Source organism: Rutidosis leptorrhynchoides, chromosome 7, assembly GCF_046630445.1.
Source record: "Rutidosis leptorrhynchoides isolate AG116_Rl617_1_P2 chromosome 7, CSIRO_AGI_Rlap_v1, whole genome shotgun sequence".
Taxonomy (NCBI): domain Eukaryota; kingdom Viridiplantae; phylum Streptophyta; class Magnoliopsida; order Asterales; family Asteraceae; genus Rutidosis; species Rutidosis leptorrhynchoides.
In genome coordinates, this window is record NC_092339.1 from 242,545,027 (window position 1) to 242,571,657 (window position 26,631).

The 26,631-nt window shown below is 31.8% G+C and overlaps 1 protein-coding gene across 1 annotated transcript; it reads left to right on the top strand.

The window, feature by feature from the left end:
• The first annotated feature begins 23,567 nt into the window (after positions 1–23,567).
• On the top strand, positions 23,568–25,607 carry LOC139858426 (uncharacterized). The gene is made up of 5 exons (XM_071847276.1): positions 23,568–24,000; positions 24,378–24,471; positions 24,622–24,659; positions 24,736–24,871; positions 24,988–25,607. The coding sequence occupies exons 1-5, from the start codon at positions 23,683–23,685 to the stop codon at positions 25,401–25,403; spliced, it is 1,002 nt and encodes a 333-aa protein (XP_071703377.1). The 5' UTR covers positions 23,568–23,682; the 3' UTR covers positions 25,404–25,607.
• Positions 25,608–26,631: the final 1,024 nt, after the last annotated feature.

Genomic DNA, 26,631 nt, shown 5'->3' on the forward strand with positions numbered 1-26,631 from the left:
TATTCGGAAGTAGAGGTTGAATATTTTCTGAGATTGCAGTAATGCGACCTTCGAGGTGGAAAACTTTAGCAAGAAGGGTGAATACAGTGTTGCGCATAGGTTCACCGGTGAGTACATCATTTCCTCCGATGTTAGGAGGTAAGTTTGGTTCGCGGTAGGGCTCGCCTTCTTCATTTCTCCATCGAGTGAGTAAGTCTCGGACCCACCCCCATCTTCTCCGGAAAGAAAAATAGCTAAATGGTTGATGTAACATCCCGCATTTTTCCGTTAAATTATTTTAACGCCCGTCTTTTTCTTTTTAAATAATACCCTTCGTATCTAGATTCGTATCCTTTGTTAAGTAACATTTTAAATATTCTCGTTATTGGATTTTAATATCTCCCGTACTCCCGTGAAATTTAAAATAATTCGTTCGGTTAATTCCCGCACCCGATTCATAGTTGAGGGACCAAACTTGCCAAGGGTTCAAACCTTTGACTAGGTCAAAGGGTCAAACCCTTTCCACCCTTTCATTATCACCTCCTCCATTTTATTACTTCCTCCATTTTCTCTCTAACTCCAAACATAAAGATTCATCATCCATTTATGATCTAGCGGGTATTTTGCAAAACAAATTACATATTTGAGCTCCTTGCAACTTCCTCTTCGTTTTGGTACCAACTTCATCTCATTTGGGTAACATTTCTAAAACACTAGATTTCTTTAAATTTGTGTTCTTGACTTATAAAGTTGTTAATTAGCGTCTATGGCTCATTGTGATGTCGTGTATGTAATTTGTATGCTCGATTCGTTGTTTTTGGTGTAACTAGTTCAATATGAAAATTACTTGCTAAATCCTTGATTTTGGATGATCAAATGTTGTTAGATTGTTAAAGTGCATGTTTTAAAAGTGTTACTAGTATCATTAGCTTCGTTTTGATGTATATGTTGATTAAGGAAACTCCAAGAACATGATTAGTGATTTTGTGAACTTGGATTAGGGTTTGATAAGCTTTACATGAACTTTTGATGCGTCAAATGCTATGAGATATTGTTGTTAAGTGTTTTGTTGCAATGTGTGTTTGATCACCTTCGAAACGGCATATCATACATGTAAAACGGTTGCCCGAATCATGAAATGCATATTTGGAACTTGAACTTTGATTATGGACGTTTAAATGCGGTTTTGGGGTGTGTAAGTGTTGAATTGCTTGATGAAATGTGTCTAGGTGTTTTCCTCGTCAAATTACCTTTCCGGTGATATAAAATACATGTTCTAATTGTTTGCGGTTTGTAATTTGGGTTGGTTTGATTGTTGGTTCGTGCACTTAGAGTTGCAGCAAACAGGGCCTGGAAACCAACCAGGACGCCGTCCAGAAACTCAGGACGCCGTCCCACTTCTAATACCTGGACGCCGTCTAGGTACTCAGGACGCCGTCCCACTCTTCAATATAGGACGCCGTCCAGTCATCTGGGACGCCGTCCTAATGGCCTAAAACTGGCTGTTCGCTTAGTCTTTTGACGAAAAATGTTTGGCATGTTCTAGACCTCAAATTCACGTGCAACTTGTTTTAACATGCTTATATATGAATAACTAGCATAGAAAATTTGTCCGAGACCCGACCCGACCATGTTGACTTTTCCGTTGACTTTGACCCGACCGTTTTTGACTTTTTGTCAAACTTAACCAAATACTTATACAACCTTTCTAACATGATTATTTACTTGTATCTTGCATGAAACTTGACTAGTTGATTCACATGCTAATATAATCGAGTCGTAACGAGCCATAGGACTAATTGAACATCTTTGACCGTTTGTGTTACCGTTATTGATACAACCTATATGTTTAGGTCAAGACTAGCTTGTCTTTGCACGCGTTTACTTGTTGAAGTACTTTATTAACTCTTGCACTCAAGGTGAGATCATAGTCCCACTTTTTACTCTTTTGAACTTACTTTTGGGATGAGAAAACATAAATGATTCTTTTGAACTAAGTGAACACAAGAACGGGAAAACAAACATTCTACATACGAGTTTAGAACAAAAATCCTCAATCCGATTATCATTAGTTACATCAGATGGTGTAAGCGAGAACTTATGTTATATGGCCATATGGGTTTGACAACCCTCATCTTTGACGGTTCGCTACCGTCTACGGATGAAATATATTTTCGGGAAACAGTGTTGTTCTAGCACTAATTGATGGGGTATTCAACGGACGGAATGTTAAGTTTTGATAATTGGGTGCTCGTGAATATTAACTTTTAGAATGTATTACTATTATTTCAACTTTTCAAACCTTGTGGTTCGACTTACTTACTTTTACTCACTTACTTACTTAAACCTATGATTTCACCAACGTTTTCGTTGACAGATTTCTATGTTTTTCTCAGGTCTTGCACGATATGTGATACATGCTTCCGCTCATTATTTGATACTTGTATTGGATGTCGAGTATACATGCATTTCATGGAGCGTCTTTTGACTTCACTTTAAACCGTGTCGCCTAGATTTCATTTGTACTTATAACCTTGTAACTTAACTTTTGGTTGAACAATTCTTGTAAACTTTGGAAACAATCTTTATTTTGAAATGAAGGCGACATATTTTGGTCAAACATTGTCATAAAGACTTATGACCATGCAATGGGACCCACGTAGACGACGCCGTCACTTGACGATTTGTCGGGGTCGCTACAGTTGAGGCACTTCTGGTTCATTGACTTCGGAGTCTGCTTCAATATACATCTCGAAATTGCTTCCGGAACTAATGGAATCCAAGCTAGGTGTAGGATCCATCTCTCACGATCAGTTAAAGGGTTTTGATATGAAATGATTTTTGAATATCGAATGATATTCTAATTATATATAGAATATCTATACATACTTCCAGAGATCCCGTGAATTACGGAGAAAATTAAGGAAACGTGTCAGATAAAGTCTACAGTGACAGATGCGCTAAGATATGAATTTATCTATACACTATTCATGCAATCAATGCAGTAAGATGTGTCTAGACTAAGAATGATAAGCAGGTAATTTTCTATGGATGATAAGCAGATGATTTCCAACTAGAAATGATAAGCAAAACTTTTGACATACAGACACGGTCGAAGTCCAGACTCACCAATGCATCCTAACAACTACTAGTTAGACACACTAATGCAAGACCTGGTTCGCTAAGACCACCGCTCTGATACCAACTGTAGAGACCCGTCCTAATCCATCCGGACGAAGTCCATATCGATTATAAATGATTCACAACAGTTGATTACATCGCAAGGTACTTGACCTCTATATGATACATTTTACAAACATTGCATTCATTTTTGAAAAGACAATCTTTCATTACATCAAAACTTGACGGCAGGCATACCATTTCATAATATATTTAAATATAATTAACTTAATAATAATCTTGATGAACGCAATGACTCGAATGCAATGTCTATTGAAATATGTCATGAATGACTCCAAGTAATATCTCTAAGATGAGCAAATGCACATCGGAAGATTTCTTTCATACCTGAGAATAAACATGCTTTAAAGTGTCAACCAAAAGGTTGGTGAGTTCATTAGTTTAACATAAATAATCATTTCCATCATTTTAATAGACCACAAGATTTTCATTTTCAGTTCTCATAAATAAACGTCCCATGCATAGAGACAAAAATATCATTCATATGGATTGAACACCTGCTAACCGACATTAACAAGATGCATATAAGAATATCCCCTATCATTCCGGGAAATCCTTCGGACATGATATAAAACAACATCGAAGTACTAAAGCATCCGGTACTTTGGATGGGGTTCGTCGGGCCCATAGATCTATCTTTAGGATTCGCGTCAATTAGTAGATCGGTTTACTAATTCTTAGGTTACCAAGCAAAAGGGGCATATTCGGCTTCGATCATTCACCTATATAATGTAGTTTAAATTACTTGTGTCTATTTCCTAAAACATTTATAAAAGCAGCACATGTATTCTTAGTCCCAAAAATATATATTGCAAAAGCATTTAAAAAGGGAGCAAATGAAACTCTATATATATATATATATATATATATATATATATATATATATATATATATATATATATATATATAGCATATAAATATTGTAAAACAGTTAATAAAGCATTTGCATGTATTCTCAGCCCAAAAATGTAATGAGTAAAAAGGGAGCAAATGAACTCACCATACTGTATTTTGTAGTAAAAATACATATGACGTCGTTTATCAAATGTAGGGTTGACCTCGGATTCACGAACCTATATCATTTATATATATATATATATATATATATATATATATATATATATATATTAACACATGTAATTGTAATCGAACGAAATTATATATTATATCTTAAATTGTATCTCTCATATATTTAGTTTGTAAATTTATTATTTAAAATGAATAATATTTATATAGTTTCATATATATATAAGTGATTATTATTATTATTTTGAAAATCAATAATTTATTATGTATAAATATTTATATAATTAATGTTAATATGTTTATTCTATAATTTTATATAATACTAATATATTATGTATCAAATATATTTCTATGCATTTAATATTTAAAAAAATGTCATTAATAATAATAATAATAATAAAAGTCATGTTAATAAAAAAAATAATGATAATAATAATACTAATAATGAAAAAAATAATAATAGATTTTAATAATAATGATAATAGAGTTAAAAAAATGATACTTGTAATATCAATGATAAAAATGGTAATTTAAATAAAAATAATACATTTAATAAAAATGTTAATTTTAATAATAATGAATACTAATAATAATTACTATAAAAATAATGATTTTACTAGTAATAATAATGATACTAATATTTATATTTTTAATATTTGTAATAACATAATAATAATAATAATTTCTAATAACAATAATAATAATAATAATAATAATAATAATAATAATAATAATAATAATAATAATAATAATAATAATAATAATAATAATAATAATAATAATAATAATAATAATAATAATAATAATAATAATAATAATAATAATAATAATAATAATAATAATAATAATACCATTAACAATCAATTGGGCTACATTGGATTCATCTTATTTAATGCTTGTCCAAGCCCGATTAGAAAGCCCACTTAACAATCCCAAATAATAACCCTTCTTGGATCATCAGCAATAATCGAGGGTTTTTTTTTCTGAATCGGTAGCTGCAACAAACAACGAGTCACCTCGTTTCATTATCATCATCGTCGTTTATCATCACTGTACCATCATCTTTCCTTAAATCGACAATCATCTTCCTCATTAATAGATCAATTGATCATAAAAATCAATCGAAGATTCATCATCGTTCTCATCAGTCTCAATCATCGTTGTTAATAGAAAAATCGAAGCAATAGTTGAGGTTTGTTCAACTAGGAAGAAATCAATGATTACGGTAGTGTAAATACAGGTACTGTATTAATTTTCATCGATTGTTATCATCATCAATTAACAACCGGTTCAAGAATAATGGTTTGTGTCCTTTTTATTTATTTACATATCAATTTATATAAATATATATTTATTAGCCATCAATTATTATTCAATTCAATCAGATTTGATTTGAATATGAATGCTTGAAATATTTAGTTTTCTTTTCTTAGAATGTAACCAAGTCCGTATTATGTGAAAAAGAAATCGATGGTGTTATGGACTGGTTCATGGTTTAACAATAGAATTCGAAGGTGTTCTAGCTTGATGGTTTTGCAGGTGTAGCAACAGTAATTGTATTTGAAATCTGAAATGTATTGCAGTCAAGGTTTGGTGATGGTTTACGAGGTGTGGTGTTTGTAATGTCTGAAACAGGACAATCGAACATTCAAATGGGTTTTGCAGGTGGTTGATAATCAAGGTTTAGGGTGTGCTTTGCTACGATACCGGATATAGGATCATTGGGTGAGTTATGTCCCTGTTTATGAACGTTCAGGTTTGAAACAACTTTGTAAATTGAGATAAACATATAGATTATCTAACCAGAATACCAGATTGTAACAGGTTTTGTGATGTTGTTGGTGACTGCAAACAGGAAGAACCAGACAATATAAAGTCACAGTAGTAGGGTCACGATGTGCAGGTACAATGGTGTTGGTTCTTCAGTTAACAACAACAGTCCAAACATAGTAACACGCAGGTTATGATGGTGCAGTTTGGTGATCAATGAAGATGGTACACGATGGTTAGCAGTTGGGATCAAAAAACAGTAGCAACTGGAGATCGAACAGCATGTATGAGTTCTTGATTGATAAAACAGATATAGTTTTATTCATTAGTTACATCGTATAGTAGGAATAAATTGAGGACGATGGCTGTGGAGTCTGTTAAATAATTGGGTCGAATGTTTGATGGTCTAGTAGTTTTATGTAGAATCAAAACAGAACTTGTAGCAGCAGTAGTAATGGAGCAGGTGGGGTGATGTATCAATCATATAATTGGAGTATTTTGGATTTTGTAATTAGGTCGAATAAAAGAAACAGGAAAAGGGGTATGGGGATGTTGATTGTTAACAGATTTAGATTAAATTCGATTCTGAAGGATGCAGTTAAACAGATATATCCAAAACTGATATATTTCGATGTGGAAATGTACAAAAGTCGATCCTATATTTGGTTTTCATATACAACTCAGTATAAGTATTTATGTATATGTATATATTCATCTGTGTTGTTTTTATATATTTCTACAATCATTTTATAAGTAATCTTTTTATATAAATGTGTTGATATTATACCTAATATTATAAATGGTAATAAAAATAATAATATATTAATAATACAGATAATAAAATAAAAAAATTGAAACACTAATAATAATATATTAGAATATACTAATTTATAAATGAAAAAAAAATATAGATTGTATTATTTTCTAATAACAAAATAATGATAATGATAATACTTCATAATAATAATTCTTAATAATAATATATTAATAATAATACTAATCATAATATTTAACATTAAAATTTTATTATTAGTTATAATGATATTAACAATAATGTCAATAATTTTATTAATAACACCACTTATAATACAATTAATATTGTTAACGATAATAATAATAATAAAATTTACATATCCAACTTCATTTATATTAATAATCTCAATAATACAGATATTAACATTAATGAAAATAATGATCCTAATATAACATTTATACTTTGTCTTGTAATTACATATAATATATTAACTTTATATATATATATACTTATTTATTTATTTATTCATAAACAATCGTTCGTGAATCGTCGGAAGTAGTCAAAGGTTAAATGATTCTATGAAATAGTTCAAACATTTTTGAGACTCAATATTACAGACTTTGCTTATCGTGTCGGAATTATATAAAGATCAAATTTAAATTTGGTCGAAAATTTCTGGGTCATCACACATGTTGTAAGTGATCAAGGTATTAAAGTCGATCCCACAAAAATCGAAGCCATTAGTAAAAGGGAGACTCCTACTACTCCTACTCACATTCGTCAATTCTTGGGTCTCACCGTATACTATCGTAGATTCATCAAAGATTTCTCTTTGGTTGCTCGTCCTCTAACCGAGTTAACTCATAAGGGAAGAAAGTTCGTTTGTGTAGAGACCCGTCCTAATCCATCCGGATGAAGTCCATATCGATTATAAATGATTCACAACAGTTGATTTCATCGCGAGGTACTTGATCTCTATATGATACATTTTACAAACATTGCATTCGTTTTTGAAAAGACAATCTTTCATTACATCAAAAGTTGACGGCATGCATACCATTTCATAATATATCCCACTATAATTGACTTAATAATAATCTTGATGAACTCGACGACTCGAATGCAACGTCTTTTGAAATATGTCATGAATGACTCCAAGTAATATCTCTAGAATGAGCAAATGCACAGCGGAAGATTTATTTCATACCTGAGAATAAACATGCTTTAAAGTGTCAACCAAAAGGTTGGTGAGTTCATTAGTTTAACATAAATAATCATTTCCATCATTTTAATAGACCACAAGATTTTCATATTTCATAAACATCATTCTCATATCAGGCATTTCGCAAAATGCATAGAGATAAAAATCATTCATATGGATTGAACACCTGGTAACCGACGTTAACTTAATGCATAGAATATCCCCAAAACAGAACCTCTCTTTCTGTATAATAATCTCGAAGTACTAAAGCATTCGTACCTCGAATGAGACTTGTCAAGGTCCATAGATCTATCTTTAGGATTCGCGTCAATCAGGGCCATTTCCCTAAATTCTTAGGTTACCAGACTTGAAGGGCGATATTCGGTTTGATAATTCAACCATAGAATGTAATTTTAAGTACTTGTGTCTATTTCGTAAACCATTTATAAAAACAGCGCATGTATTCTCAGTCCCAAAAATATATATAGAAAAAGCATTTAAAAAGGGAGCAAATGAAACTCACCTATTGTATTTTGTAGTAAAAATACATATAACGACATTGAACAAATGTAGGGTTGGCCTTGGATTCACGAACCTATATCATTTTTATATTTATTAATATACATAATTGTAATCGAACAAAATATATATTATTACTATTAGTGATGTAATTTATATATTTAATAATTTATAGATTTCATTATTTATATATTTTCATTTTATATATGTACTTGTTACTATAGTTAAGTTATGTGTAAAAATATATTTTTTTATATATATAGTCTTCATTTTTATATTTATAATCTTAACAATGTTATTAAAACTTATTATTTTAGTAATCATAATTATTTTAATAATAATAATATAGATAATAATACTAATAACAATAATGGTCGTTTTAATGATAGTAAAATAATAATTTTAATAAAAATGTTAATAATGTTAACAATTTTTAATAATAACGATACTATTAATGTTAATCGTAATAATAATAATAACGATAATACTTATAATAATAATAATAATCGTAATGTTAATAACAGTAATTTTAAATAAAGAGAAAATCTTAAAAATTTATGATAATGAAAATAATACTTTGGATAAAAATTCCTAGTACCTAATAACAATAACCATCTTATTACTAATTATAATTTTAATTATAATAATACTACTCAATAATAATACCGCTAATGGTAATATTATTAGTAATAACAATATTACTAATAATAACCATAATTGTAATTATAGTTATGTTACTTGTAATAAATGGTAACTAATATTAATATTAATAATAGTAATAATAATAATAATAATTAGTAGTCATTAATTGATATTAATAATAACTTGTATCACTAACATTAATTGATAATAACAATAACAACAACATTCATAATAATAATAATAATAATAATAATAATAATAATAATAATAATAATAATAATAATAATAATAATAATAATAATAATAATAATAATAATAATAATAATAATAATAATAATAATAATAATAATAATAATAATAATAATAAATGTATTTGAAAGACTACCTTGAAGAATAAGCCTCACAAAAAAAATAAACACCCCTGCCGGGTCTTGAACCCGTGACCTCTCGATCCTACACCAACATCCTTAACCGTTGGGCTGATGCCCTGTTTCTGTTTTATATCTCAATCTGTATATTATATAGCCCGTATAACAGGATCCCTAACTTCCTCTTCTTCCTCAATTTCCATTTTCAATCGATTAATCCTAAACTTCTAATATCATTATTATTTGATATAACACAATATATATATATATATACATATATATATATATATATATATATATATATATATATATATAATCGCTATGTCATCTAATCAGAAAAAATAAAATAAATAAATAAAAAATAAATAAAAAAAATTGAAAAGTATAGCAGCTCACCGTCGCTGTTATGAACTTGGGAAGAAAAAAAAAATTGATCTTGCAAAAGGTTACGATTTATATGAAGGTTATAACACAAATTAGTTTGTAAATTGTTTATAAAAACTAATGGAAGCATAAATTGAACTAGAAACACAAACACAAACTCTAATTTGATTGAAGAACAAATGGTTGACTTTTTGATTTCAAAACTTTGACTTGAAAATTCATACTCGATATTACAAATTGGGTTTTGAAACCTTGCAGATAGTTTATATAGAAGATTCCTAACAATTCTTCATTTAAGGATTTTTAAATAAGACTCAAATTCGAATTTTGGCTATAAAAATTAAGAACAGAGGTTTAAAGCTTCTGTTTCTTATCTGTTTTCTGTTTTTTTTTTCTCTTTTCAATTCTGATTTGCATAGAACGTATGTACACACTAGATATAGGATTAAGAATTGACTGATTTTGTTTGTATTAAAACCTGATTAAGACGCGTAACAATATTCAGACATGAATTTAAATTAGGGAATTAAATAAAAAAATATAATACAGATCATAAAGAATATTTGAGTTGTACGATTTCAATAAATTTTGGATGTGCCTGCTAAGTGGATTTGACTAGAAAACAAAACCTAAAAAGCTAAGGTTGAAAAAAAAAGGATCCTTGTATCTGTATATAATTTTATGTATATTTTATATTATTGAATTAATGAATAATAATAATATTGATAAATTAATACTAGTAATATTCTTAATAATGATAAAAAAAATCATGTTAATGGTAACTTTGAATAAAGATAATAATTTTTAGTAAATACTAATTATTAATAATTATATTAATAATAGTAATCATAGTATTATTTATAAGACACTACTAATAATACATAATGATAATAATAATAACATGATGATATTGCTCATAACAATTATAATTTCAATAAATTTTTATAATAATCAATATTAATAAAACTGCTAATATTAATATTATTAATAATACTAATAATAATACTAATTGTAATTATCAATAAAAATGTTATAACAATTCTTACATATCAACTTTCATATCTTTATGCTATATATATATAATAATATTATTAATACAGATATTACCATTAATATTGAAAGTAATATAGCAATTATATTTTTATTTGCAAGTAAGTTTATTATATTGATATTATATCTTATTAGCTATGTAATATTTTATTATATATCCTATGATAACATTTATTGAATCATAAATATACCTATAGGTAATAATATCATATATATATATATATATATATATATATATATATATATATATATATATATATATATATATATATATATATATATATATATATATATATATATATATATATATTTATATATGTGATATATATTTATATATAATCATTTTTAATAATACTTGATTATTCTGTTTATTACTTTTATATTTTTAATTATAATTGATTAAAGTTTATTTTATTATTTCAGATTATTATTTTACATTTTTAATTCTAATTGATTAAGTGTACTTTATTGATTTAAATTATTATATATACACTTATTTTTATATTTATATATACGTACTCATTTGTTCGTGAATCGTTGGGAGTAGTCAATGGTCAATTGAATATATGAACATCGTTCCAAAATTCTCTAGACTCAACATTACAGACTTTGCTTATCGTGTCGATTTCATATTAAAATTAAGTTTAAATTTGATCGGAAATTCCCGGGTCATCACAGTTTGGGCCACCGAACATGAATCCGCTTTTCAAATCTTGAAGACAAAGCTAACCACCGCTCCTATCTTGTCACTTTCCGAAGGCAATGATGACTTTGTTGTATATTGCGATGCCTCAAAACATGGTTTTGGGTGTGTATTGATGCAACGAAAGAAAGTCATTGCTTATGCCTCTCGACAACTCAAGGTTCACGAACGGAACTACACGACACATGATCTCGAACTCGGAGCCGTTGTCTTTGCACTTAAAATGTGGAGACACTATCTTTATGGGACCAAGAGTACTATCTACACCGATCACAAAAGTCTCCAGCACATCTTCTACCAAAAGCAGCTAAACATGAGACAACGAAGTTGGATTGAAACTTTGAATGATTACGATTGCGAGCTTCGTTACCATATCGGAAAGGCAAATGTAGTAGCCGATGCCTTAAGCTGAAAGGAAAGAGCGGTGCCTCTTCGTGTCCGAGCTTTAAACATCACCATCCACACCAACCTTAATAGCCAAATTCGGGTAGCCCAAGACGAGGCTCTCAAGGATGAAAACGTTCCACATGAGCTCTTGAACATTTTAGTCTCTCGATTCGAAGTTAAGGAGACCGGACTCCGATATTTCGTCGGAAGGATTTTGGTGCCTAGTTATGGGGACCTACGAAGCCTTATTTTAGATGAAGCCCATAAGTCACGATACTCGATTCACCCCGGTGCCAATAAGATGTACCACGACCTTAAAGAACAATATTGGTGGCCGAACATTAAGAGGGACGTAGCCACTTATGTTGCCAAGTGTTTGACATATTCCAAAGTTAAAGCCGAACACCAAAGACCGTTCGGGTTAATTCAATAACCCGAAATCCCTCAATGGAAGTGGGAAAGAATAACGATGGACTTCATCACTAAGCTACCAAAAACGACGGGCGGTTATGATACCATTTGGGTTATTGTTGAACGTCTCACCAAATCCGCCCATTTCCTAGCCATGAAAGAAACGGACAAAATGGAAAAACTTGCACAACTTTACATCAAGGAGATCGTAGCCCATCACGGTGTACCTTTATCGATTATTTCTGATCGAGATGGCCGTTTTGTTTCTAGATTTTGGCGTACTTTACAAGAAGCGTTGGGAACGCGTTTAGACATGAGCACCGCATACCATCCACAAACTGACGGACAAAGCGAACGCACAATTCAAACCTTGGAAGACATGCTACGAGCATGAATTATCGACTTTGGAAAATCTTGGGATAAGCACTTGCCTCTCGCCGAATTCTCCTACAACAATAGTTATCACGCGAGTATTAACGCCGCACCATTCGAAGCTTTATATGGCCGAAAATGTCGTTCACCTATTTGTTGGGCCGAGGTAGGCGATGTATAAATCACCGGACCCGAACTCATTCACAAAACCACCGAGAAGATCATTCAAATCTGAGATAGGCTCCGGACGGTCCGTAGTCGTCAAAAGAGCTATACCGATAAAAGACGTAATGACCTCGAATTTCAAGTCAGTGATCGCGTAATGTTAAAAGTCGCACCTTGAAAAGGTGTAATCCGATTCGGGAAGCGCGGGAAGCTAAACTCGCGGTATATTGGTCCGTTCGAAATCTTGGAGCGTGTTGGAACCGTTGCTTATCGTTTAGATCTTCCATCTCAATTGAGCTCCGTTCATCCTACCTTTCATGTATCCAACTTGAAAAAGTGTCTTGCCGAACCCGATATCGTCATCCCTCTCGAGGAACTTACTATTGATGACAAACTTCATTTTGTGGAGGAACCGGTTGAAATCGTGGACGCCTCCGTCAAAACGCTAAAACAAAGCCGAATCCCGATTGTCAAGGTCCGTTGGAACGCCAAAAGGGGACCCGAGTTTACTTGGGAAAGACAAGATCAAATGCAAAGGAAATACCCCCATCTTTTCCCGGTTTCGGAAACGCAAGATTCCGAGGAAGAAACAACGACTACTACGCCTACTTAAATTTCGGGACGAAATTTCTTTTATGGAGTAGGTAATGTAACATCCCGCCTTTTTCTGTTTACTTTCCGTTTAACTATTTCAAAGTCCGTTATATATTTATAACATCTCCCGTTGATACGCGTTTAAATTATCTTGTTTAGGTAATTCACGCACCCGCAAACCGAACTCGAGGGACTAGTTTTGCCAACTGAGCAAAGATGTTACTAGATGGACTAGTCACACACACCTCCTTTCATTTTTCCATTTTCATTTTCCATTTTCTTTCATACTTCCACATTTTTCTCTAATTCTCCATTACAATAGATTCATCATCTAAATCACAAATTACATATTTGGAATCCTTGCAACTTTCTCTTTGATTCCATACCGATTACATCTCATTTGGGTAACTTTCTAAAATCACTAGATTTTGTGTTCTTGATGTTTTTAACTTATAAAGTTGTTAATTAGTGTCTATGGCTCAAGTCTAACATGAATATGTGATTTATATGTTCGATCTTGTTATTTTAAACAACTAGCATGAACATGAACTTTGGTGTGTTTGATTTGGTGATTTTGTTGCTTGAATGTTGTTAAATGTTATAAATGCATGTATTAAATGTGTTCCTAACATCACTAGCTTCAATTTGATGTGTAGGTTGCTTTAGAAAACTTCATAAACTCGATTAGTGGGTTTGATGATGTTAGTTAGGGTTTGATAGATTTAAATGTGAACATTTAATGTATTGAATGCCATGAATTGTTGTTGGTAAGTAGTTAGTTGTATTGTATGCTTGATTACCTACAAAACGATGTGTTATATGTATGCATTAAATGCCCGAATCAAGAATGTGCATTGATAAACTTGAACATTAATGATGAGCATTTATTTGATCATTTAATTTGGAAACTCGATATTTGCAAATGATGTTTTTGATTGATGAAACGTGTTTAGTTGTGTTCCTCGTCAAATTACCTTTCCAATGATATAAGATACGTGTTCTAAGTGTTTACGGTTTGTGAATTGTGCTAAATTTAAGATTGAATTTTGACTTGAACAATTGAAACTGACCAGGCACCAGACCACGTTAAATGTCGCGGCGCGGTCCTCCTTGGTCGCGGCGCGGCATTTGCCGTGTTTGGGTTCTGACCTACATGGTCAAAATTTGAAAAATGTTTGCTATGCTACGTACCTCCTATTCACATGTAACTTGTTCTAACAAGCTTATATATGAATAAAAACCTCAGAAAAATAGTTCAGGACCCGACCCGAACGTGTTGACTTTTTCGTTGACTTTGACCCGACCAAAGTTGACTTTTAATCAAACTTAACCAAATACTTATGCAATCATTCTAACATGTTTTTATACTTGTACCTTGCATGAAACTTGATAATTTGATTCACATGCTATAATGATCGAGTCGTAACGAGCCATAGGACTAATTGAACACTTTGACCTATCGTGTTTACCGTTATTGATACGACCCATTTTTTTAGGTCAAGACTAGCTTTGTTCTTTGCACACGTTTACTTGTTGAAGTACTCTTTTACTCGTGCACTCAAGGTGAGATCATAGTCCCACTTTTACTCTTTTTGAACTTACATTTGGGATGAGAAAACATAAACGTTTCAATTTACAAAGTGAAAACAAGTACGAAAACAAACATTATACATACGAGTTAGAACAAAATCCTCAATTTGATTATCATTAGTTACACTTGCCGGGTGTAAGGGAGAGCTTATGTTGTATGGCCATATGGGTTTGACAAACCCTCATTCGGACGGTTCGCTATCGTTATTAGGATGAAATATATTTTTGAGAAACAGTGTATGTTCTAACACTATTGTGATGGGGTTCTTGGTACGTTAAGCCTTGATAATTGGGTGCTCGTGAAACATCTTTTGGAATGGTTTACATTTATTAAATCTTGAGGTTCATTTGTACTTAATTACTTACTTAAACCTATGATTTCACCAACGTTTTCGTTGACAGATTCTTCCATGTTTTCTCAGGTCCTTAAATGCTAATGGATACATGTTTTCGCTTACTTTTTGATACTTGCATGGATGTCGAGTATATATGCATACGTGGAACGTCTTTTGGCTACTTTTAAATTGTGTCGCATAGGTTTCATTTGTATATTGAACATTGTAATGTAATTAGTCGTTAGACTACTTTTGTAAACTTGAAACATCCTTTTACATTTGAAAAGAATGCGACATATTTTGGTCAAACATCATTTTAAAGACTTATGACCACGTAACGGGACCTCAGTAGACGACGCCGTCAATGACGATTTTGTCGGGTCGCTACACAATGAATTGAAACTCTGCCAATGTATAGCGGAACGTTGGAATATGCCCGCATGATTAACCCCGCATTCTTGATTGTTTTAAGAATGTCTTGCTCAAAGTCATCTGGGGTGATCTTGTCATTCATATTCGCGTCGAATTTAGTACACCAAGATCTTGGTATGTTGCTATCAACATGCGCGATATCGTTGATAAAAAAGAATGAACCGCGCCAGTTACCGATGGAATCTTTCGGAGAAGTTATTATGCCAAGTCGACTGCGGAAAGAATACCACCCCACATCATGTGGCACAAGAATATTGAAAGAGCGGAAGACATTGAGTAGTGGCTGCTTATTGAGAGAATTGCAGTACATCTCAAACTGTACAATCTTATTACCAACGTTGGGGTGCAGTTGAGCAACCGTAATTTTGTAATATTCGCAAACGTTGCGGAAGAAAGGAGTATGAGGCAGGCGTAAATTGCCATGTGAAATGGCGGCCTCGTATATTGTAATCATTCCCTTGGGAGGAGCATTCGCTCTATCCTCCACCGAAGGTGCGATGGGTACGAATTGTGCAAGAAGAGGGTAGTATCGCTGAAGAGTTTGGATTTTCACCTCCGTTATATATGAAACGAAGGCGTTGGGAGTATTGGCAAATGATGAGGATGCCATTCGTAATAATATAAGTAGATCTGGTAATGGATTGAAAAATATTAAAGGATGAATCGCTAAATTGCAAGTGGTGTGTGTAAGTTTCGGTAAGAAGGTTTGATCTATTTAGAAATTGAAGAAGAAAGCGTAAAGTTGTTAATGCGAATTGTCAAGCTATTTATAATCGAAATCTGGGCGAGGAAGTCGAATAGGTAATGATTACTTTTAAACGGCTAAAATTACCGCAACGCGTAAACGGTAATTTTATAGCCGTTACAGCGTTTCTGATTTGACAGCTTTGCAGACTTACCATTATTACTACGCGTTGCAATTGCGAAAACCAACGGTACTAAATTAGTGGTAAGAAATTATCAAAATTTGTTTGCAAATATATTTTAAAAGTTGCATATTTTATTTTCTAGAGTTTATCATGATACATCTGCTTCGCGAAATGTATCATAATAAACTGGGGGGACTTGATCATATACATAGCATTGTATATGTATATTTTATTTACTAAAGGCAGTATATTCGAAGGGCTTGGAATATTCGCTAAAAATATAGATATCGGAACAGTTGCCGCGTTAATAAAAGACTGCGGTTTATTTCGCTAAGTTTTCGCGGATAATTAATCAATCCGCATACCGCTAATATTTTGAATACTATAAATAGGGAGCTTGGCCTCTCATTTATATGTTGTTAATTCTCTGTCATTTGCCCAAACCTTTGTAATTTTTTCTTGTGATCTTGCCCAAGGAACTTTTACATTGCGTCAAGGTGAATCATGCTAATTAAAAATCAAGACCGGGTCGGGGTGGTTGATCATTTGATAGTTAAAGTGAAGACGATCATCAGGGCCCAAAATAATCATCAAACATCCCATTCTCCATCTTAATCTCATTGCACTCAATCCGTAATTAAGTAACTCATTAATTAGGGATTGATCAATTACACTATGTAATTGAATAAAAATCAGAATTATAACAATTAGGGTTACAAGTAATACCTTAAAATATCAAATTGCTAGTACGTACGCGTAGAGAACAATGCAAGGAACAATGTTCGTGCATGGGGTTTGATCTAATTTTAACTTTTGAAGGTGGTATGGTGGTGGTGATGGCCTACGGCCTCAAGGGGGTGGGTGAAATGTCCCGTTCTTATTGATTAAAAACGTTCCATATTAATTGATTTCGTTGCGAGGTTTTGACCTCTATATGAGACGTTTTTCAAAGACTGCCTTCATTTTTAAACAAACCATAACCTTTATTTCATCAATAAAGGTTTAAAAAGCTTTACGTAGATTATCAAATAATGATAATCTAAAATATCCTGTTTACACGCGACCATTACATAATGGTTTACAATACAAATATGTTACAACGAAATAAGTTTCTTGAATGCAATTTTTACACAATATCATACAAGCATGGACTCCAAATCTAATCTTTATTTAAGTATGCGACAGCGGAAGCTCTTAATAATCACCTGAGAATAAACATGCTTAAAACGTCAACAAAAATGTTGGTGAGTTATAGGTTTAACCTATATATTATCAAATCATAATAATAGACCACAAAGATTTCATATTTTAATACACATCCCATACATAGAGATAAAAATCATTCATATGGTGAACACCTGGTAACCGACATTAACAAGATGCATATTTAAGAATATCCCCATCAATCCGGACACCCTTCGGATATGATATAAATTTCGAAGTACTAAAGCATCCGGTACTTTGGATGTGGTTTGTTAGGCCCAATAGATCTATCTTTAGGATTCGCGTCAATTAGGGTGTCTGTTCCCTAATTCTTAGATTACCAGACTTAATAAAAAGGGGCATATTCGATTTCGATAATTCAACCATAGAATGTAGTTTCACGTACTTGTGTCTATTTTGTAAATCATTTATAAAACCTGCATGTATTCTCATCCCAAAAATATTAGATTTTATAAGTGGGACTATAACTCACTTTCACAGATTTTTTACTTTGTCAGGAAGTAAGACTTGGCCACTGGTCGATTCACGAACCTATAACAAATATGTACATATATATCAAAGTATGTTCAAAATATATTTACAACAAATTTAATACATTTTGATGTTTTAAGTTTATTAAGTCAGCTGTCCTCGTTAGTAACCTACAACTAGTTGTCCACAGTTAGATGTACAGAAATAAATCGATATATATTATCTTGAATCAATCCACGACCCAGTGTATACATATATCAGTATTGATCACAACTCAAACTATATATATTTTGGAATCAACCTCAACCCTGTATAGCTAACTCCAACATTCACATATAGAGTGTCTATGGTTGTTCCGAAATATATATAGATGTGTCGACATGATAGGTCGAAACATTGTATATGTGTCTATGGTATCTCAAGATTACATAATATACAATACAAGTTGATTAAGTTATGGTTGGAATAGATTTGTTACCAATTTTCACGTAGCTAAAATGAGTAGTTTTTACCAATTTTGTTTTGCTCGCCATTTCTTCGTTTCTAATCCGTTTTAAGTGATTTAAGCGGCCACGGTTTCGTATTGAACTTGACTTTATGAAACTAAACAGAAAAGGTATAGGTTTATAGTCGGAAATACAAGTTACAAGTCGTTTTTGAAAGAGGTAGTCATTTCTGTCGAAAGAACGACATCTTGATGACTGTTTTGAAAAACATACTTTCACTTTGAGTTTAACCATGATTTTTGGATATGGTTTCATGTTCATAAGAAAAATCATTTTCCCATAAGTATAGCTTTTAAATCAAAGTTTTTCATAGTTTTTAATTATCCAAACCAAAACAGCCCCCGGTTGTAACTACGACGGCGTAAATCCGGTTTTATGGTGTTATCGTGTTTCCGGGTTTTAAATCATTAAGTTAGCATATCATATAGATATATATCATGTGTATAGTTGATTTTAAAAGTGTAGTTAGAAGGATTAACTTTATTTGCGAACACGTTTAGAATTAACTAAACTATGTTCTAGTAATTACTAGTTTACCACTTCGAATATGATAGCTTTTTATGTATGAATCGAATGATGTTATGAACATCATTACTACCTTAAGTTCCTTGGATAAACCTACTGGAAAAGAGAAAAATGGATCTAGCTTTAACGGATCCTTGGATGGCTCGAAGTTCTTGAAGCAGAATCATGACACGAAAACAAGTTCAAGTAAGATCATCACTTGAAATAAGATTGTTATAGTTATAGAAATTGAACCAAAGTTTGAATATGATTATTACCTTGTATTAGAATGATAACCTACTGTAAGAAACAAAGATTTCTTGAGGTTGGATGATCACCTTACACGATTAGAAGTGAGCTAGCAAACTTGAAAGTATTCTTGATTTTATGTAACTAGAACTTGTAGAATTTATGAAGAACACTTAGAACTTGAAGTTAGAACTTGAGAGAGATTAATTAGATGAATAAAATTGAAGAATGAAAGTGTTTGTAGGTGTTTTTGGTCATTGGTGTATGGATTAGATATAAAGGATATGTAATTTTGTTTTCATGTAAATAAGTCATGAATGATTACTCATATTTTTTGTAATTTTATGACATATTTCATGCTAGTTGCCAAATGATGGTTCCCACATGTGTTAGGTGACTCACATGGGCTGCTAAGAGCTGATCATTGGAGTGTATATACCAATAGTACATACATCTAAAAGCTGTGTATTGTACGAGTACGAATAAGGGTGCATACGAGTAGAATTGTTGATGAAACTGAACGAGGATGTAATTGTAAGCATTTTTGTTAAGTAGAAGTATTTTGATAAGTGACTTGAAGTCTTTCAAAAGTGTATGAATACATATTAAAACACTACATGTATATACATTTTAACTGAGTCGTTAAGTCATCGTTAGTCGTGACATGTAAGTGTTGTTTTGAGACCTTTAGGTTAACGATCTTGTTAAATGTTGTTAACCCAAAGTTTATAATATCAAATGAGATTTTAAATTATTATATTATCATGATATTATGATATATTAATATATCTTAATATGATATATACATTTAAATGTCGTTACAACGATAATCGTTACATATATGTCTCGTTTCGAAATCCTTAAGCTAGTAGTCTTGTTTTTACTTACGTAGTTCATTGTTAATATACTTAATGATATATTTAATTATCATATTATCATGTTGTATATAATATAACAATGTATTAATATGCTTCATATATATTTAGTAAGACGTGGTTATAACGATAATCGTTATATGTATCGTTTCGAGTTTCATACGTCAATAGTCTCCTTTTTAAGTATATAACTTATTGTTACTATTTTAAATGAGATACTTGATGATCATTATATCATGTTAAACATATATATTTATTCATTTATGTATCATCATGTCATATACAACTTATAGCGTTCGTGAATCATTGGTCAAACTGGGTAATCAGACGTTTACAAAATTTCCGTTTCAATTAACCAAGTCTTAACAAGTTTGATTGCTTAACATGTTGAAAACATTTAATCATGTAAATATAGTTTTCATTAAACATATAATCATAGAAAGGTTCGGAAAAGTTCGGGTCACTACAGTGGGGGAGAGCAAATTGTCGATCAAGAATAAAACAGAATGAGGTCTTCTAGATTTAATTTTCCTTTTATACCAAGGTTTAGGGCCTAAAACTCCCCACTAATGACCTAACTAGCAAGTAATGGACCAAAACAATCAAATTAGGGTGGGGTTGGGATGGTTCGGCCAAATGGCCCTTCTAGGGGTGTCATGGGCTCGGTTTTTGATAAATACTCATGAGCGTGTGGTCCGTTTCGTTGCCGTTAACCGTACTGGGTCTCCGGAACATTAACCAGTTGTTAAAACGCAATCAGCGGATTTAATTCATTAAATAAATAATGAATTAAATATGTTTTTCTTAAAGTCAATAATTATTAAAAATAATTATTTACTCGTTTTTCTATGTTCCGTAAACTGAAAAGCTTCCTAGGCGATTTACTTAATCGTAACGTTTTCTAGTTATTTCGCTATTCAAAATAAGTTCATAAATTAATATAACATATTAATTCAAGTAATCCACTAGGATCAAATATGCATTTAATTCTGTTAAAGACACAAAGTCTAAGTAAACACTGTTAAATACTTAACGGACAAGTAACGATAGTAAACGGAAAAAGTCGGGTTGTTACATAATTGCAGTAACACCCCTTTGGACATTCGTTTTGTTTAAACAAATGGATTGTTGGGTTCCCTAGGCGTTGACAAAGTATTAACTATGAACTACACGTGGTTAATCTTCTGCATTCCTACGTTGTCATGTAAGGTCACTTGTCAGCCGCCGACTCGTGTCTTTCTCTGTTCAACTTCGTCTTCGATGTTAGTTGAATAGTGTCAATTGATGTAGACAACACATGAAACTATCATGCTTGTAATGGAGCACGATTTTTCTAAGTGTTGTGTGCTGCTCCAGCCTCTACTGCTCCAGCCTCTGCTGGTTCTTCAGTTACTGGTTCTTCTTTGATTGCTCTTACTGGTTTCGCATACATCCCATGTTGGTCAAAAGTAACCTTGAAACTTGAACTATCTTGTGCTGATAGTGAAGGCAGTATACTAAACAATTAGACACAGCAAACAATGATGTTTAACAAATAAATAAACATATGCTGACCTGCACATTACAACTAGTGTTTACAACTATGTTTTGTCATAATTAAATCTTTAATTCTTTAGGGGACTCAACATAATAATAAATACATATGTAATAGCGATAGTACACACACACACACACACACACACACACACAGATATATATATATATATATATATATATATATATATATATATATATATATATATATATATATATATATGTTTTTGTATATGTATTTCGGGTGTTAATGGATATATCCATGGATGTAAATTTTTTCATCCATATCCATAACCATCTAGGTTTATCAATATCCGTATTTATATCTATTTAAATCATCCATATCCATTATAAATTTGATGGATCGGATTAATATCCAATGGATCGAGTAATCATTGTCATCCCTATCCCTAAGTACATGTAATGCTGTAAGCCTACTGTAGTTAATAAAACTCTTGAATTTCTAAAAACTAATAGTTATATTACTCCCTTCGTCTTAATTTAATAGTCCACTTTGTATTTCAATCAATCAGGAGAGATGTACAGAGTAATCTATTAGTTTGCGATCAAAGCAGGTGTAATTAGTAATTAATTATTTGATTGAATCGTTGCTGAAGAAGGTTTGTATTGTTCCAGGTTGTTAAATTCTTGAAAGGAATAAAATACGGAATTATTGATTAAGATTACCTCCAAAATAATAGGGTAGGTAATGAATTAGTTTTGTAAACATAATTTGAGTTCCTTCCTTATTAACTTGGTATTGATATGAACTATGAAGTCTTCTTGTTAATAAGACTTGATTTTAAGGTGTTATTGATTTTGGGAAAAGCTATGAAAATTAAGGTTTGTAATTTGGGGAAGAGCAAGTTTCAATTTCAGATGAAGAACAAGGTAAAAATGACGATTTTACCCTCACATGCAATGCACATGTCATGATTTAACGGACATTTCTAACGGATGGTTGACGGAGGGACTCTGTATGCATAAATGAGATACTAGAAGGATGCTGTTAGCAAAAAAAAAAAAAAAAAAAGCCGAAGAGATGCTGTTAGTTTTTTGGTGTATAATGGAGGACCAACGGCACAAAAAGTCTAATTGTAATAAATAATTAAAGGGTGTGTTCGGCACACAAGCTTCTTGGAGTTTATTGGAGCTTGAGCTTATGATTTTAATAAGCTTCAAGTGATAAGCTTTGTTTGGTAGACATAAAAAGTAGAGCTTATGAAAATCATAAGCTATCAAAAAATAAACTACATCTAGTAGCTTACGAAAAAAAGTAGAGTTTATAAACTGGAAAATAAAGTACAGCTATTTTACCAAACACTTGTATATTAACTTTAGCTAACACTTTAAAAATAAGATTCAGCTATAGCTCTAGCCCATACACTTTAACTCAGACTATAAGCTTAAGCTGTAACTAGTTTCATCCTAATACACTTACAATCCAATAAATTAAAAGTGGAGAGAAGAGATTTAAACGCTTGAACCAAGCTATACCACGTACGTTTGTCCGATTCCATCTAACTTCTGTGACTCTACCTGTAAATTGCGCCGGCGATAACTTTATAATGACGACGGCGACGGTGATATCCACACTCACCACCAATTTCCGCCACCACGCAACCTTCCAACCAAACACTCCTACATTACTGTTCAAAAAACAACAGCAACAACAAATAATCGCATTCCAATCCAAACCATTAAAGTTTCGGCAAAAGGTTTTGACTGCTTTTATTTGCTCCGCCTCTCGCCGGAATCCAACCACCACCACCAGTGGTGTGTCAGTTACGGAACTGGACGATAACGTACGGAAGGTTCTGCAATACTTATTGTGGGCTGCAGAAGGAGTGTATATAATCTGGCTCTTCTTGCTTCCATATGCCCCCGTATGTATATGTATATATATTGTATATCAATCACCTCACTATTTATTGCCTTATTAGTCAATTGATTTTTACTCTGTATGCTAGATGCTAGATGTGACCAGATTCTTACTTTCGTTTACAAACCTAATTAACCTAACTTTTGTTATATTTTAGTGTTTGCCCCAAAAATTGAACTGAATTAACCAAAACCGAATCGATTTCGTGTATGTCATTCTACATTAATTGGCATCAAGTAGTTTAATTTTTGTATTAAGATATCAGCATTATGATTAATCGAGTGTTTTCTAAATCTGAACTATGGCTTTAAGCCATGTTGGTTTGGTCTAAATTAAAATTGAATAGTTTCAACGGGTAACGGTATGACTGCTTGTATGCAGGGAGATCCCGTTTGGGCTATTAGTTCAGATACAATCAATTCCCTCATTGGTCTTTCTCTAAATTTCTTTTTTGTTCTACCTCTTATGAATTCAGGTATTTATATTTTACTACTTCTGCTAGCACCATTTTATTTTATTCTACATACAATCTCTTCTCGCATTAAGGAGGTGTTTAGGATTGCATATATAAGTGTTTCTTATCTTATTACATTTTTAATCCATTAGTTAATTTTTGGCAGAGTAGTTGGAATTCATCTACTTGAAGCTCCTGTACTTCACCCTGTAAGAAAGTTGATTTATAAGACATAGAAATATCTTTTAAATTTGTTTTACATGAACTTATTCCACTACTCAACAGATGTCAGAAGGATTGTTCAACTTTGTTATCGGGTGGACGCTTATGTTCGCTCCATTGTTATTCACTGATCGATATAGAGATAGATACAAGGGATCACTTGATGTCTTATGGGGCTTTCAGATGTTTCTTACCAACAGTAAGTTCCATTTTGATCTGACCCGCCCAGTTATCCACCTATACTGGTTATCATTTAATCAATACCTTTTTTTTTTTTTTTTTTTTTTTTTTTTTTTTTTTTTTTGTGCTTTGCAGCATTCTTAATACCTTACATGGCTATTCGATTAAACAACCCAGACGCTAATAACACTCCAAGAAAAACTTCTCAACTTGGGTCGGTCATGGTTAATGGTGCAGCAGTGGTTGGAGTTATTGGTGGGGCCGCTTGTGTTATATCAGTATTGTGGGCCCTATTTGGGCGGTCAGACGGGAATTTTGGGGGTGTAGCAGATAGATGGGAGTTTTTGGTAAGTTATCTTGGATCGGAAAGGCTTGCATATGCGTTTATATGGGATATATGTCTCTACATAGTTTTCCAGCCGTGGTTAATTGGTGAAAACCTTCAAAATATTGATAAATCGATGGTGGAATTAGTTAAATACTTGAGATTTGTACCTGTTTTTGGCTTAGTTGCTTATCTTGTTTGTTTGAATGTTGATGAAGAGGTGTAAATAGAATGATAATGAGCACCAAGATCTGTTGTATAATCATTACACAATCTCTGTTATGAAGTTGTTGATGTTTAGGAAAAGTTTCTTAGGTACTGAGATAAAATGAGGATAAAAAATAAAATGTAATTATGATTCTTTTAAGAACATTACATTAGCCCTAACAGCTGTCAAAAAAAAAAGAGAACAACATTACATTAGCATGTGGTGGGATACACTTTTTAAGTTTGTTGATGTAAATCTGAAATGTGAATGTGTATTCAAATTATGTTATTCTATGTGTATTCAAATTATGGCACTTCCTTTTTCGTTCATGTCACTTATCTTTTTTTGCTTATCTTTTTTTGCAATGGCGGAGGGAGTAGGGGGTATTGAGTCACCCCCAACAGCCCAAAAATCTATGGATATTCAAAGCCCAAGTTAAATATTAAGCCTAAGCCCAAACAACTAAATTTTTATCTATTCGTTTGATAGTCAAACAACTGGGGAATCTGCAAGTCACCTTTTTTTACTTTATTTTGCACGTTGTTTGTTTATGTTTATAATATTCATAATTCACATTACAAGTTACAAAACTATTAAAGTCTTAAACAAATATCTCAATTATTCGAGATACCACCGTAATTAAATCAATATTTTTGCAAGTTTTCGTATTATTTCCTATATAATATAATAATTATAATTTCATATTCCATAAACTATTTATTCTATATGAATTACTTAAGGATGTACTTTATAAGATAACTTTTAGTTAACATATTTTACCCCCTTAAATTGTATTTTCCCTCATTGTTATTAATTATTAGAGTACTTTTCATGGTTATCATCTTTATTATCATGGTTATGACTTTTAAGATCTTTTTGTGTTGTATTATAATTTATTTTAGTTTTTCTTTCACATAAGTTGTTTTCTTTTATTAAAATGATTTTACGTCATACAAACATGAGTAAAAAAACATGATTTTTTTACGCTAATACGTGATGTCGTTGAAGACACACAACCTTAAGTAAATAATAGTATTATGAAAGTCTTCTAGAATTATCGAGTAAGCCATCACTATCACTAAATCCTGTCTTCGCCCATGTTTTTTTGACCAAATTTTGTCTCATTTTGCTTCGAAACAAACAATTTTCTAAGTTAAAAGCACTTGATTTAGGCGTTTAGAATCTAGTCATGGCGTATGCCTATATCCCACACTTAGAATAACATTGTCCTCGATGTTCGGGTTGC